We start from the raw sequence: 14,753 nt of genomic DNA, 5'->3' as shown, positions 1-14,753 counted from the left end.
AACCAAAAGTGTCACTTTTAGGAAGTATGGTCAACCAAAAGGAAAGACTGTGTACCCAGGAACCAACAATCTCAATTTCAAGGATGCCCATGAGATACATGGCAATATCAAGCCTTAGGTTTCTAATTACACAACACATTTTGGCTTTCTTTAAAAAGAACAATGTCAAAACATATGAATTATGAAAATGGTAATATTTAACTTCCAGTACTTGGTAAAAATAAATTTATACACAGTTATATCACTGAGAAGAGTTATAAAAATAATTTAAAGGAAATAAAGTGTTATATAAATGAAAAATATCAGATAGATTTCTATTCAAATTTAAAAGTTCAGAGGATAGGGGATCCCTGGGTGGCTCAGCGGTTTAGTGCCTGCCTTTGGCCCAGGGCGCAGTCCTGGAGTCCTGGGATCGAGTCCCACGTCAGGCTCCCTCCGGGCATGGAGCCTGCTTCTCCCTCCTCCTGTGTCTCTGCCTCCCTCTCTCTCTCTATGTCTATCATAAACAAATAAATAAATCTTTAAAAAATAAAAAATAAATAAAAGTTCAGAGGACGGCAGCCTGGGTGGCTCAGCAGTTTAGCGCTGCCTACAGCCCAGGGTGTGGTCCTGGAGACCTAGGATGGAGTCCCACGTCAGGCTCCCTGCATGGAATGGAGCCTGCTTCTCCCTCTGCCTGTGTCTCTGCCAGTCTCTCTCTCTCTCTCTCTTTCTGTCTCTCATGAATAAATTAAATCTTTAAAAATAAATAAACAAACAAATAAATAAATAAATGTTCAGAGGATAATTAATAAGACCAAAGTTTAAACGCAGAAATGAAATGAGCATCAATCTCAAAGTATTAAAAGCATTGATTTAATTAAGGTAAACAATTAATGTAATGTCATATTTCAACATACTAAAAAATCCTATTGAGTATATTTTATCATTAAAATAACAACTTCCCACTGAAACGCAGAGAAGGACACAACTATCATTAACTCTGATTTCTTACATTAATTCAACATGCAATCAGGTTAGAGCAATTCAACAAGTCTTGTTGAAATAGCCCCATCTGATACACCATGATCCTGTATCACATCAGAGTATGCTAATGCAATTTATCTTGGATTGGCCCTGAATTCTCACAAATAGGTCAAAGATGTCCCAAAGGTTTAGGTGGAAGCAAATCAAGTTACTACAACAGAAAAGAGAATCCTGAATGAAAAGCAACTGTTGGGGGAGAAAACATCTTTAACAAAGAAATGAAAAATCTTTTTGAACAAACTGAAATCTATAAAAACATGGAGAGTGGTGGAGTGGGAGAGATAGAAAATAATCTTTTAAAGCAAAATAGTGGTGAATATGAAGATTTCAGCTTATCTAAGACCTAATCAAAAATAGGGTCAAAAAATGGACTTTATGAGATGTCCACTCCCATTCCCACTTCCCACCACAGTTATATGTTACTAACCAGACCAATATCCTTTCTACTCTTACAATAACATAGAAAATAAATATCAAATGAAAAGTCTGATGAAAATTTCTTGTTTCAACAAGAATATATTCAGCAATCAATAAACATTTGGTTCAATGAGGATAGTTATTGTTAAAATTAGATTTAATTTAGCTCTTTCATCATACCTACCACATATAACAATGAAGAAAGAGATGATAAAAGACACTACTCTCCGCAGAATAAATCTAGGTTATACTTTAAAATATTTGCTTTACTTACATTTTAGATATAATACAAATAGTAAGAATACTAAGCTTAGCCAATTAAAAATATAACACATACATCATAATTTATTTGGCTAGTTTACTGTAAGATTCAAAAACGTATATCTTGATACTAAGTAGTTTTAAAAGATTAAAAACAACATAATTGTTTTTCTAAGTAGATCAGTTCACAAATTACATAATGCATAGATTTTGGCATAACCCAAATATATACTTGTCTTGCTAATTAGAACTTGTTGATTCCTTTAAAAAGTTGACTCATTATCATTAACCAATTATTAAAGAAGGAAGAGAAGAAAGGAGGGAGAGGGAGGGAAAGGGGAGGGAAAAAGGAAGAAATAAGGAAGGAAATAAACATCCAATTATTACTCATATCATGTAATTTCCAATCATGTCACTGCAATTTTTGTAACTTCCTTCAAAGGTAGGAACTTTTAAGAAACTCAGCCTATTGGGTTTAGAACGTTAAGATCAACCTGCTTACTGTTGGTAGGAATGCAGTGCAACCACAATGTAAAACAGTATAGAGGTTCCTCAAAATATTAAAAATAGAAATACTATATGATCCAGGAATTCCACTACTGGGTATGTACACAAAGAAAACAAAAACACTAATTCAAAAATACGTATGCACCTCTATGTTTATTGCAGCATTATTTACAATAGACAAGATATGGAAGCAACCCAAGTATTGGGTTATGTGAATGGATAGAGAAGATGTGATACACACACACACACACACACACACACACACACACACACTCTACAATACTATACAGCCATAGAAAGAATGAAATCTTGCCATCTGTGACAACATGGATGGACCATGAGAGAATTCTGCTAAGTGAATAAGTTAGAGAGAAAAATACAAATACCATATTATTTCAGTATATGTGAAATCTAAAATACCAATGAATAAACAAAAAACAGAAACAGACCCATAAATACAGAGAACAAACTGATGGTTGCCAGAAGGGTAGGGGGAGGGAAGGTGTGCAAAAAATGGGTGAAAAGGAGTAGGAGGTACGGCTTCCAGTCATGGAATGATTAAGTCGTGAGGATAAAAGTTACAGCATATGGAATATAGTCAATGGTATTATAATAGCTTTGTATGGTGACTGATTTTCGCTACACTTGTGGTGAGCATAGTATAATATATAGACTTGTCAAATCACTATGTTGTACACTTGAAACTAAGGTAACATTGCGTATCAACTATACTTCAATATTTTTAAAGACATCATTTAAAAAAAAAAAAAAAGACACCTGCTTAGCTAAGTCATACCTAGAACATCAATTACTCATCCTCCATCTCCTTCCCAGATAACTTTTTATCCAATTCTCTACCCGGCCTCTCTCCTTTTCTCTCTCCTTCCCATCTCCTCTCCCTGCTACATACACACATACACGATGTGTTTAAATTCAATCATTAATCTAAAATAAGGCAGTCCAGAAGGGAGAATAAAAGCACACAGTAAGTTAAGTAAGTCAAAGAGCCATGTCATTTATTGGCTACATTACCAAAACCATTCTTCTTCCAGATAAACCAATCGTGTCAAGTCTGGACAGATATGTCTCCAAAATCTTATAGAGCATTTAATTCTCTCAGTGATACTATGGGGGAGAGCAGGAAAAGGAAACAACCCCAGTCTCAAGTTCAATGTACAAAAGGACGTTTCTGGGTATTTCAGAGGTTTCATATATCATCGTCCATCTCCACAGATTATCAGTTGGGTAAAGCATCTCACTCATTGTAAGTTTCCTCAATGCACCTTCCAAATCCACAGGTAGAAGGATTAAACATCGTGCAGAGACAGGTTGCCTTTAAACCTTCACCTTGAACTTTAGTTTCAGTGTGTAGCAATTCATATAATTGGTCAGCACTTGGATCTACGCTAGTCCCGTATAGTGGAGTGCAAGGGTGTTCTAATAAATTTTGGTTCAAAACTCTTGAGAAAACTCTTTATAGTTTATCTTATCTTCCACACCATGTCAAAAAACAAAACAAAACCAACAAAACTGGCTTCATTAGGATCCTTTGGAATAAAGTTAACCTGGGGTGGATCTAAGTTAAAGTGAATTCCATGCCCTGACCTATAATAGACTATACTTTAGCGATCGGGAGTTAGGGGTTTGCCTCATTTGGGAAACTTGCCAATCATGTTACTAGATGATGCATACATCTGGAAAAACACAGCAGTTACCAAAGTTGTGCTTTATCACAAAAGTGAATATTTACCCTAGAGTAAACCCAAATACGAAATCTACTTTAATCAAAAGATTAATAAATCTGTAACTGTGTTCAGTACAACTGCGTTATCCTTTACAACTATGTAAATCACTTGATAAATATTAAGTCCATGAGGAAGAGCTCCACTTACAAGTTTCATCTTTAAAGATTGTTCAAGAGTAACCTTTAACAAGCTAAGAAAACAAGCTAAAGAAAAGCTCAAATCTGTGGTATCAAATCTATGCTGGTTATAAACGGTAATTTAGACAACTCGAGTTATGAAATCACATGTCTATAACTGTATATTATAGTCCTACTTCATTTCACTTTAGCAAAATAGTATTACAGAATGAGTACCACAGAAAAGACAGTATGACCATAAATATTTCTCAAAACCGAAGTAAAATTTTACTCTCAAATGAAATACAATTTAAATAGTAAATACCAGAACCAAGAAAAGGGAGAAATATATATTACATAGGAAGCCTCATAGCCCACCTTTCTTCTTGACTGGCATTCTTGGGTCTTTCCACTGTCACAGGATCCAAGATCTCTTTTCAGGTCTCAACTTGATCCAGCTGGACTGAGGCCAAGAGCCAGGTAACTGTTGCAAACCACTTCACTGTTCAATTTTGAAATCCAGCCTGTTTTCTCTTCCAGATAAAGAAAAAATTATGTATTTTTCCCACAATTAAACTTTTGACACTGCCCACAGAGTTCAGAGAAAAATAACCTTGAGTTTTTCAATTTTTATAAAACATTTATTCTTTTAAAAAAAACTGAGAAAATTATTGTAAGCATAGAAAATGTTATTAAAATTCCTCTTCAAGCATCAGCATTTTTGGAATTCAATGGCTAACTCAATTAAGGCACAAACCAAATTTACACAGCTGCCTCCTTACTCAATACATGATCAAATTCAAAGATGAACTGGATGATGATAAAGATCCTCAATTCTTTAGAGAAAAATGTAATCCCCTCCTCAACAACAACAACAAAAAAATACTTTTAGAAGCCTTTTGACTCTGGTCTCTGAAAAGGTGGGTGAGTTTGAACAGTTTTCTGGGGGCAGAACACAGACTGAAAGGCCCCTTTTTATTTACTGGACCAGAAGTTCCAGATCTCACCCCCTCAGTAAGACAGGATCCAGCTTGCTGTCACTTTCATTTTTTTCTTCTGTGCTCTCCAAGCCCCTCGGGCTTAATCCTTAATGCCCCTCTGATTCTGATCCTCCCATGTATTAACCGAGAGGATTGAAAAGAAGGAAAGCAATCCCTTGGCATGGAGACATTAAAGTGACAGCGCTACTCAATGGGCACTTGATGCAGGATGAGTTGGCGAAGCAGATTTCTTCACACTGGAGTCATTCACATCATGCCATCTCTTCGCATCCAAGCAGCTCCCTACCCGGCGAGGAAAAACACTGAGACTGTTCGAGAGAAGTCAAACCTTCCCCCAGAGGTGTTTTCTGAGACGATGTGGTAGTATTAGGCATGTGAGCACAAGCTGTGGAAACGGTTCGCGATCTCCTACATCAGAGTTCTGCTGCTTGGCTTCCACATCCACCCTTTCTCTCCATCTCTCTCCAAACTACCCACCTTCCTCTTGCAGAAAAGACCAGCAATCTCTCTGCTACCGCTGGCCACCCCTGCCCACACCCCGTTCTTATATAGAAGTGCACAGAAATGTCCTGCACCCTCCACGCGATGAAGTGTTTCCTCAGGCAGGAGAGACAGCAGCACTAGAAATTATATAACTCTCGAATTTGGCTTCTCTAAGACATGGAGACTGGAGGGTCGGGGGTGCTGGTCTGGGAGGTACTGCTGGGCACTGAACGTGCACAAAAGGGCGCCAGGCCTCCTCGCAGCGCCCCCGCCCGCACCCCGGAACACCGGCCGGCAGAGGGGTCTTCCTGGGCAGTGGGGGGAGAATTCCCCCGGGCCCCTCTCCGAGCGGGGTGAAAGGACGGAATACGAGGGGACTAACGGCCGGGAGAGGAGCCAGACCGCGGCGGGGGGCGGGGAGGCTGCTCGGGGCCGCGCCGGCTGCCGGCTGCGAGCTCTGGGCAGGAGGTGCCCGGGGAGCCGGAGCCTCAACACACGAGCCAGGCCAGAGGGGAGGACTCCCCCAAGGAGCGAAGAGGCCGGGCGGCTCGGCCCAGCTAACCGAGGTGCCCAGAGGGGAGGAGAGCGCGCAGCCACATCCTCGCGCTCGGACCGCCCCCACGCACCCCTCGGCAGGAGGCAAGGGGGAGCTCGGCTACCACGGAGCAGGGAAAGGGAAGGCTGGGCTGGCGAGAAGGCGGGCCCACGGGCGTCTGGACCCCGCGAAGCCAATGGGCCGCCCTCCTCTCTGGACGCCGCGCCCAATCACAGCCAGGATGGAGGGCGCGGCTTTTGACTGGGCCGGGGAGGGCCGGGCTGCAGGCGAGAGGCGTGAGCCGGCACCGCTTCCCGCTCCGGGCGCTCTGGGTCCCCGCCCACCGCCAGTCATGTGACCCGCCAAGATGGCGGCGCTCGGGCGTGCGGCCGGGGCTGAGCGGGAGGACGCGGGTGTGCACGTGCCGGCGAGAGCGGGGGAAGCGTCCAAGGTAGGGGGAACCCGGGGCGGTAGGAGTCGTGATGTCTGCAGCCTCCGTGTATTTACGGACGCTTCTGAAATGACGGGCTTTCAGAATCTAAAGCGAACAGACTCCCAGGTCCGTGCAGGGCGCAACCAGTGAAGCCCCAAGTTGTGGAAAGAGGCGGAGAGAAAGCGGGAGACCTAAAGTCCGGTCCCGACCGCTTGCAGTTTCTTTTCTCTTGCCTCCTGGCCTTTGAGCTGGCTTTCAACTTGAAATACTACCGTGCAATCTCCACCCCACCAAATTCTCCTCTTTCAAGTATTCGTTTAAACGTCACTTACTCCGGAAGCCTTCCCACACTTCTCTTGGCTAGGTTAAGTTTGGCTTTTCTTACGTCTTCTGTTTGTTTTCGTTTTGTTTTTATGGCACACTAATTCTGCCTTTAAATTACCTGCCTTTTTTGTCCTGACCTCGGTTGGGTTGTAGATTCCGGAGAACGCGACTGCATCTTAATTACCCTGGGGTCTGTCGAATACCAAGTGCTGGTAAATGATGAGCGAATATTGAATAAAATTCTGAAAGTCCGGTAAATACTACACGTAAAAGCAGAACAATATGGTAAAATGCTTTGCAGACTATAAACCTGAATACATACAGTCTTACGGGGATAATAGTGGTGACCAGTTTAGCGGCCTTGGACTAGTCAGTTTTTAGATAAAATACTAATTAGAGTAGATGGAGGGAGGTGGGTGGCCAATGGTCTAAATAGGTAATGAGTATTAATGAGGGCGCTTCTTATGAGCACAGAGTGTTAATATGTAAGTGATGAATCATTAAATTCAGCTATTGAAACCAATATTACACTATATGTTAACCAACTGGAATTTAAATAAAAATTTGAAAAAAGTTTTAGAAAGTTGATTATAGCAAAGTCTTTACATTTTAGTACTTGTTAAGAGTCCATCAGAAAAAAAAAGTATCAGAAAGTTATTAGTCTATTTCTCTGCTTTAATAACGGTGCTTTCCAAAGACTAGGCACTACATAAATATTTGTACTTAACACATATTTGTCCTTTTTCAGCATTTTAGAATCATAATACTGGGTCTCTGGGCTCCCTGTGTACTGATAGTGTAGACAAGGTGGAAGGTTGGTATAAGGCATTGCCTAAGAGTTTTCTTTGTGGGAAGTAAGAGACTCAAATGAATTGGATGACAGTAAAATAAACATTTATTTTAAACAAACCTATGATAAATTACCATGTTACTGTTATCTGCCTTGATAGAACATTAGATGGATTAGATACAGAATCTCCCTTAGATATTACTGTTATCTTCCATTTTCCATTTAGATGTTCAATAGAGCCAAAAGATTAAATCTAGTCTGTGAGAAAAATGTAATTTATAATTTCTTTCCTTGTCCTCCAGATATTTTAAACAAAAAGAGTAGTACTAGCTGAGTCCAGTTCTGCAATGATGCAGGAAAACTTTTCCATTATTACTCATTGTGTCCTGGGCTTATGAAAGTTGAGAAGAGCCCATATCTCCAGAATGTTGATGCCATGGATGAATTAGCCTTTCGTTAGTTAGGGTTAAGATTGGTACATATCACTTATTCAGCAAATGAGAATTATAGTGATGTTCAACAATTACAGCCATGTGTCCACTGATTAGTAGCATCAGAATCACTGATGTTATTAAAATGAAGATTTCTAGACTTCACCCTACTGCCATTGAATCCAGATATCAGGAGGGAGTTCAAGAGATCGCATTTCAAATAAACTCCCCATGTGATTCTTGTGCACACTAAAGGTTGAGAATTACCGATTTTTTATCTTCTCTGTTCTTTATGCTTAATCCATTCCAATTCTCTTGCCTGAGACCCCTGATATTTGAGATCTAGTTTATCCCCTTGATTATAAATGTTAAAATGGAGGTCAATATAAATTGTGAAGGGCCATATTTTTTTAATCTATTCATCATCTCATCTAGAATCCCATAATGCCAATCCCATAAATAAAAAGATTTAACAAATGTTAAGACTTTTGACAGAGATCCAAGTCTAACCCCGAGCAAAACATTCAAAAAGGATCCTTTCCTAGGATCCAATTTTGTTTTATCTATCACTGTTTTTTACTTCCTTTTAAGATGCTACCGTATAAACCTACATGGTCCCTTGACATTGGCAACTGTTTGTTCATACATCACACTTGGGACACAGCCATGAGTCCAGGCTCCCTGGTATACCACATAAAGTTTCCAGCAAAGGCTATGCTTCTGCCCCAGGGGCTCCTAGGGAGCTGGATATATAATTTATGTAATCCAAGCTATCCATGACCCACTACCTCTTCCTAGCCTGGAACAGTGTCCCTCTTTCTGATGTTCTCTGTCACTATTCTCCAAGGCAATCCCTGCTCTGCTTCTTCAGGAAACATAATCTCCAAAATGAGCTCAGGCTTTCATGAGATAGTTGCCAACAAGTAGCTATTGCTTCCTTCTACCTCTGAAAAAGCTACAGCAAGAACTACAAAGGACCTCGCTGCCTTTGGGGGAAACTGAAGGAAAATAAAAACTCAGTATCTCAGGAGATTATCCTTCTACACTAGGTACTAAGGGAGGTCAACCTTTCTGAACCTCATTTTTTTTTTTTTTCATCTATTAAAGTGTAAAAATAGGGACGCCTGGTGGCTCAGTGGTTGAATGTCTGCCTTCAGCTTAGGGCATGATACCGGAGTCCTGGGATTGAGTCCTGCATCAGGCTCCCCACAGGGGGCCTGCTTCTCCCTCTGCCTATGTTCTTCCTTTCTCTGTTTCTCATGAATAAATAAATAAAATATTTTTAAAAGTAGAGATGATCATTATCCTACCAATTTCTCAAAAAAACATTGTCTAGCAGATAACAAAAGCTACTAAATGCTGATTGAATCATTGACAAAGTATGTGAAAGCAGATGACATTTTACTAGAGTCTAAATGTTTTTTAATCTGAATCTAAAATTTATAAGATTTGTTATTAATATCATTAGCTATTATGGTCTGAAATTTTGTGTTTTCCAGGACATCAGCATGGCAACATACACACCTGGTCAGCCCAGTCTTTCTCTAGAAGATGCAAAATTCAGAAGACCAATGGTCATTGAAATCATAGAAAAAAAATTTGAATATCTTAGAAGAGAAAAGTAAGAGACACACCCCTTGTCAATAACCTCAGTTATTGACTGAAAGTCAATAACTTTATTTGCCGATCTTCTATATTGCCATTGTTTCTGAGGATCTACAATCCTATTAACTCAATTTAGTAGGTTATAAAGAAAGTTCATGAAAAAAAGAACTGGAGGGAAACATGGATGGTGGAAATAGTGGTTTGTTGGAATATTGGGACTGTGGATAATTTATTTTGCTTCTTAAAAAAGAAAATGTCCAAAATTATTGTTGAAATGTTATTTGTACAATAAACATCTTTTTTTTTAAGATTTTATTTATTTATTCATGAAAGACACAGAGAGAGAATGAGAGAGGCAGAGACACAGGCAGAGGGAGAAGCAGGCTCCATGCAGGGAGCCCGACATGGGACTCGATCCCGGATCTCCAGGATCAGGCCCTGGGCTGAAGGCAGCACTAAACCACTGAGCCACCCAGGCTGCCTTACAATAAACATCTTTAAAAGCAAGTAGGAAAACACCCTTTTGGGAGCTACTTATATTTAATTGATGTTCAATTACAAATTAAATTCAGTTTAGAATTGATTAACTCAGCGCAGTGCTGATTTCAGCAAAAAGGAATACTGATTCCATGATGTACATATAGTTTCATATTACCATTTCAATTTAGATTAACAGAGCTCAAGAAAAAAAAAAGGATTTAATCTTAGACCTCAGACATTTCTGAATTTAGGTATAAATCTGAATAAGTAAAACTAGATCTGTCTCTTTGCATGAAGTTTTGGCAGTCCTAGACAAGTTATTTGAACTATACCTGCACTAATTAAGAAATAGTTATTGGCTAGAAGGCCTAACCAAATGTAAACAACCTTTGTTCATATTATATAGCAAATTCTTTTAATAGCAAAAGCAATATTCTTAGGCTTAGATATCTCAAAATATTTGGCTATATTGGTACATACTCATTTCTATTTGTGGCCAAAATTTCTCTCTTAATAGAGTTCAATTTTAGAACCACTCTAAGTGATCTCAGAAAGATAATTCTATCCTCTCATTAGAATGCAAGTTCCATGAGAGGTGGGATTTTTTTTCTTTATTCACTACCCCATCCTCAACACTTAGAAAATGTCTTTTATATAGTTAAGTGTTCAAGATATAGTTTGTGTTGAGTAAATATGTAATAATAAAAGACCACTCAGGAAAGGCTATATATCTTAAGAGAATATAATGTGAATGTCATTTTTCTCATTGTTTTTTCTATTAGGACTTTAAATACATATGGCACAGTCTTCTTTGGAACAGCAGCTAGTTTCTCTGGATTATTGGCCAACCTCATTTTCAGACACTGCTTCAAGGTTAAACATGATGCTTTGAAGACATATGCATCAGTGACTACACTTCCGTTTTTGTCTACTGTAGTCGCCTATAAGTTCCTTGTAACGGATGCTTTGTATTTAGGTAAATTTAAATTCATTAATGTATAATGTGTTTATGTTTAAGTAAAATTACACATTAACATATACTGTTACAACTGCTGATGATGATCACTAATGCTTATATATTGCTTTACCAATTAAGTACTTTCACATATATTGTCTTATTTCATCCCCGCAAAAGTCCTCCTGATTAGGAAGGGCAAGTGGTATTATGTCCTCTTTACAGATACACAACCAAAGCCAAGACATGTTCACGTAGGCTAAGAAGCAACATAATACACTGGAGGAAAAGCAAGCTTTAGGCATACTACAGACATGATTTCAGATTCTGCCTCCCACCACTTAAGTTTTATGACATTGGGCAAGTCATTTAATATCTAAGATTCAGTTGTCTTACCTATAAATGAGGATACTAGTACTCACCTCACAGGACTGTTGTGATAATTAAAATACTGTACGTTAAATGCCTAATGAGGTATCTGGCTTACGTCGACTTCTAATGTTATTTCCTGCCTCCTCCCCTTACCTGAAGTTTCATAACTAGTAATTGATGGAACCTCTGAATCCTGCTTATATATCTCTTTCCCAGGGAAACCTTCTCTGATTCCCTCAGGGTAGTTTATGTTTCTAGATACATTCTCTATTCATTTTACCTTCAAAGCATTGTGCACACTTAAAAAATTATTTAAATATTTATTTAAAAATATTTGTCTTTTTCTTTCTTTCCTGGTGGCATCACCTAAAGGTTAGAGATTGGGTCTCTTTTATGCAGCATTATATCACTAATACATGCCTAACAATAAAACTATGTTAACCTAGAATCCAGATGTCTGGGTCTGCTAATTTAATATTTTTCATTTTGAAATTGCTTCCTCAACAAATACATATATAAGAGATAACTCTCCTTAAGTGTAATAAAAGCATTTTTTAATGTGGTTCATTTAGTCTATCACGTGCCTTAGACTGAATTTCTAATATTCTATGTTTCACTATGATTGAGGACAGTACAGATAACTACTCTGTGAGGGCACAAGAGTGTCTTAATAGTTCTTATTCTGAGTTTTAAAAGGAGACCAAATTTACTTTTGTTTTCCAGGCAATATAAGCCAGGAAAATTGTGTTCTGAGGAGTACACTGGTCGGCATAGTATGTGGTTTTTTATATCCCTGTGGTTTGGCTTTTTCTAAAAATGGACACCTGGCAGTCAAGTAAGTCCATCTGTTTGTTCCTTTTCTTCCTTTCTCCTTTTTTTTTTTTTTTTTTGTTTTGTTTCCTTAATGTTAATAAACTTTTCTTATTATGCAGCTGCAAATGACACATTTTAATCAGAATGTAGTTTGGTACTTCAAATAGCCTTAATTAAACCTTTTTTGCTATCTACATGAAAGACCTTAGAATAAAAATTATCCACTTAGGAAAAATCAATGAACTTTTCATAGAAAATATATCCAGAAGAAGTTCTTAATTATTTTTCCTTTTTAGGTATCATACTGTTCCACTGCCACCAAAAGGAAAGTTTTTACTTTACTGGCTGCTGCTTAGTCAAAGAGAGATAAAAGGGATGATAATTCCTCTAGTCTTTCAGACTGTCTTTGGAATATTTAATGGTCTACAGCACTATGCAATATTTGAAAGTACACTTCAGAAAACTGTACATGAAGATTAATCAAAGAGTGAATGGATACTAAATCAGCAGAGTGGAGTTTTTTATGATGAGGACTCAGGCATTGCTGAAGGAGTTAAAAGTAACTCTGGACAGTTTGTTTCTGTTCCTTTTGCCTGGTATACAGCAGGTACTCAATAAATATTCAGTACTTCAGTATTTAAATGTAAGCTTCAGGGTAGCCCTGGTGGCTCAGCGGTTTAGCGCTGCCTACAGCCCGGGCGTGATCCTGGAGACCCCGGATCGAGTCCCACATCGGGCTCCCTGCATGGAGCCTGCTTCTCCCCCTGCCTGTGTCTCTGCCTCTCTCTCTCTCCTCTCTGTGTAATCTAATGAATAAATAAATAAAATCTTTAAAAAAAAAAAATGTAAGCTTCATCTTTCTTCATTGTGTGTGGAAATGGGTTTGGGATGTCAAGGTCTGCTCTGCACATTTATATATTCATTCATAAGAAATGTATTAAGCATCTTACATCTCAAGATACTGTGTAAAATATAATAAGGAATCGTCCTTAACCCAGAAGGAACTCACAATTAGAAGAGGAATTTAAAATATGAGCACATAGCAAGAGAAGGTTTGAGAAGTATACAAATAATTCTGTGGGCATATTGAAGATATGACTGTTAACTACTTGGGCAGAAGGGAAAACTAAGGGGAAAAAGTGACATTTGACCTAAATTTTGAAGGAGCAGTTGAAAGTTTGTACCTTACTCCATGACTTGACTTTGCCTTTCCTACAATACAAAAAACTGGGAAGTCTATTGATACTTCCCTTTGGTGTTAGAAAGCAGTACATGCCAGAGTGGCTGTAAGAGGCCAAGGTTTCAAGAGTAAAGTGATGCTAGGTGAATGAAGCAAGGTACTAGAGGCAAGATTGGTCAGAGATATTAAGTACAGCCTGGGCTCATCTCTCAGGTTCAAATCTGGGCTTTACTGCTTACCAACAGGATAGGATGAGTTTTAACAAGCTATTTCACCTCTCTGCACCTCCGTTTCCTCATTTGTAAAATAAGAATAAAGATTTTACTGACTTCATAGTACTGTTGGGATTAAATGAGTTAATATATGTAAATCGAAACGGTGCCCAACTCACAGGAAGTCTACATGTGTTATTGCTGTTACTATTACTGTTGCTAGGATTCCATACCAATTATCACAATTCTTTCCCTGCCTTCAGTTAATGATTATAGCATTTTTCTAGGAATAATTAGAAGCACAGCAAAGAAAATTCACAAGCTATCTTTCATGTGAATAAATATGTATTCATTTATTCAGCTAATATTGATTCAAGACCTAGCGTATGAAAGACATCCTATACTACACATTTGGCAAGTTACCTAACTTTTCTGGGTTTCCTCTGAAAATATACTAATATCCACTTTGCAGTGAGATTGCAAAGATTAAAGTACGTGGAACCTTACCTGCTATATAGGTATAAATGTGTTTATGTTTTCTGTTTCTCCTCCATTTCCCCCAACTGCCTTAACCATGTGATTCCCCACCCCACCCACCCCACTTTTGTATTGGATTATATCATTGGATTGCTTGCAATGTATTGTATTGATTTTTCTCTCTGCTTTTATCAGCTGCCACCTAAGAGAGGGGCACCTGGATTGCCTTGCTCAGAGATCAAATGGGACTTCCATTCGTAATTCCATAGGCTTGTAGTAAATAAAGATTTTTAAAAGGTTTTATTCACTTGAGAGCGAGAGAGAAGGAAAAGCAGGCTTCCCCTTGAGCAGGGAGCCCAACGTGGGGCTCAATCGCAGGACTCCTCCTGCATCAAGACCTGAGCTAAAAGCAGACACTTAGTCAACTGAGCCACCCAGATGCCCTAAACAAAGAAGTTCTTAATGAGCTCAAGAGCACCTCCTATGGCTATATACCCCAGCCCAATGCACAGGAAATAGGGAAAAACTCAGAAGTACCACTTTCTCTGGAAGCAGTCTGCATATTTTTCTACCTCCTGCCAATGGGGTCC

At 38.8% G+C, this 14,753-nt stretch overlaps 2 protein-coding genes across 14 annotated transcripts in view; one reads left to right on the top strand and one right to left on the bottom strand.

Annotated features, from left to right (window-relative positions):
* The window catches only part of DLG2 (discs large MAGUK scaffold protein 2), a 1,976,108-nt gene that overhangs the window by 1,946,153 nt on the left and 15,202 nt on the right, over nt 1-14,753 (bottom strand). For 12 of the 13 annotated variants that reach the window (XM_025419434.3, XM_025419437.3, XM_025419438.3 and 9 more), the window contains exon 1: nt 4,451-5,684. The exons of the other annotated variant lie outside the window; for it this stretch is intronic. In XM_025419434.3, coding sequence (XP_025275219.1) covers nt 4,451-4,469 — 19 coding nt within the window. In that variant the 5' untranslated portion in view covers nt 4,470-5,684. Of the gene's footprint in view, nt 1-4,450; nt 5,685-14,753 lie in introns of those variants that run through there. 13 annotated transcript variants of the gene reach the window in all.
* On the top strand, nt 6,381-13,143 carry TMEM126B (transmembrane protein 126B). The gene is made up of 5 exons (XM_025419477.3): nt 6,381-6,542; nt 9,569-9,690; nt 10,937-11,130; nt 12,205-12,316; nt 12,591-13,143. The coding sequence occupies exons 1-5, from the start codon at nt 6,459-6,461 to the stop codon at nt 12,772-12,774; spliced, it is 696 nt and encodes a 231-aa protein (XP_025275262.1). The 5' UTR covers nt 6,381-6,458; the 3' UTR covers nt 12,775-13,143.

The sequence above is a fragment of the Canis lupus genome, chromosome 21 (assembly GCF_003254725.2).
Source record: "Canis lupus dingo isolate Sandy chromosome 21, ASM325472v2, whole genome shotgun sequence".
In the NCBI taxonomy this organism is placed as follows: domain Eukaryota; kingdom Metazoa; phylum Chordata; class Mammalia; order Carnivora; family Canidae; genus Canis; species Canis lupus.
Note: the sequence above shows the minus strand (reverse complement) of the source record. Positions and strands in the feature narration are given on the sequence as shown.

Bases quoted from the DNA above. Each gene is read 5' to 3' on its own strand.
- TMEM126B (XM_025419477.3), top strand. From the start codon at position 6,459: ATGGCGGCGCTCGGGCGTGCGGCCGGGGCTGAGCGGGAGGACGCGGGT. The intron at 6,543-9,568 runs GTAGGGGGAACC...TGTGTTTTCCAG, and splicing joins GAGCGGGGGAAGCGTCCAAG to GACATCAGCATGGCAACATA. The intron at 11,131-12,204 runs GTAAATTTAAAT...TTTGTTTTCCAG, and splicing joins AACGGATGCTTTGTATTTAG to GCAATATAAGCCAGGAAAAT.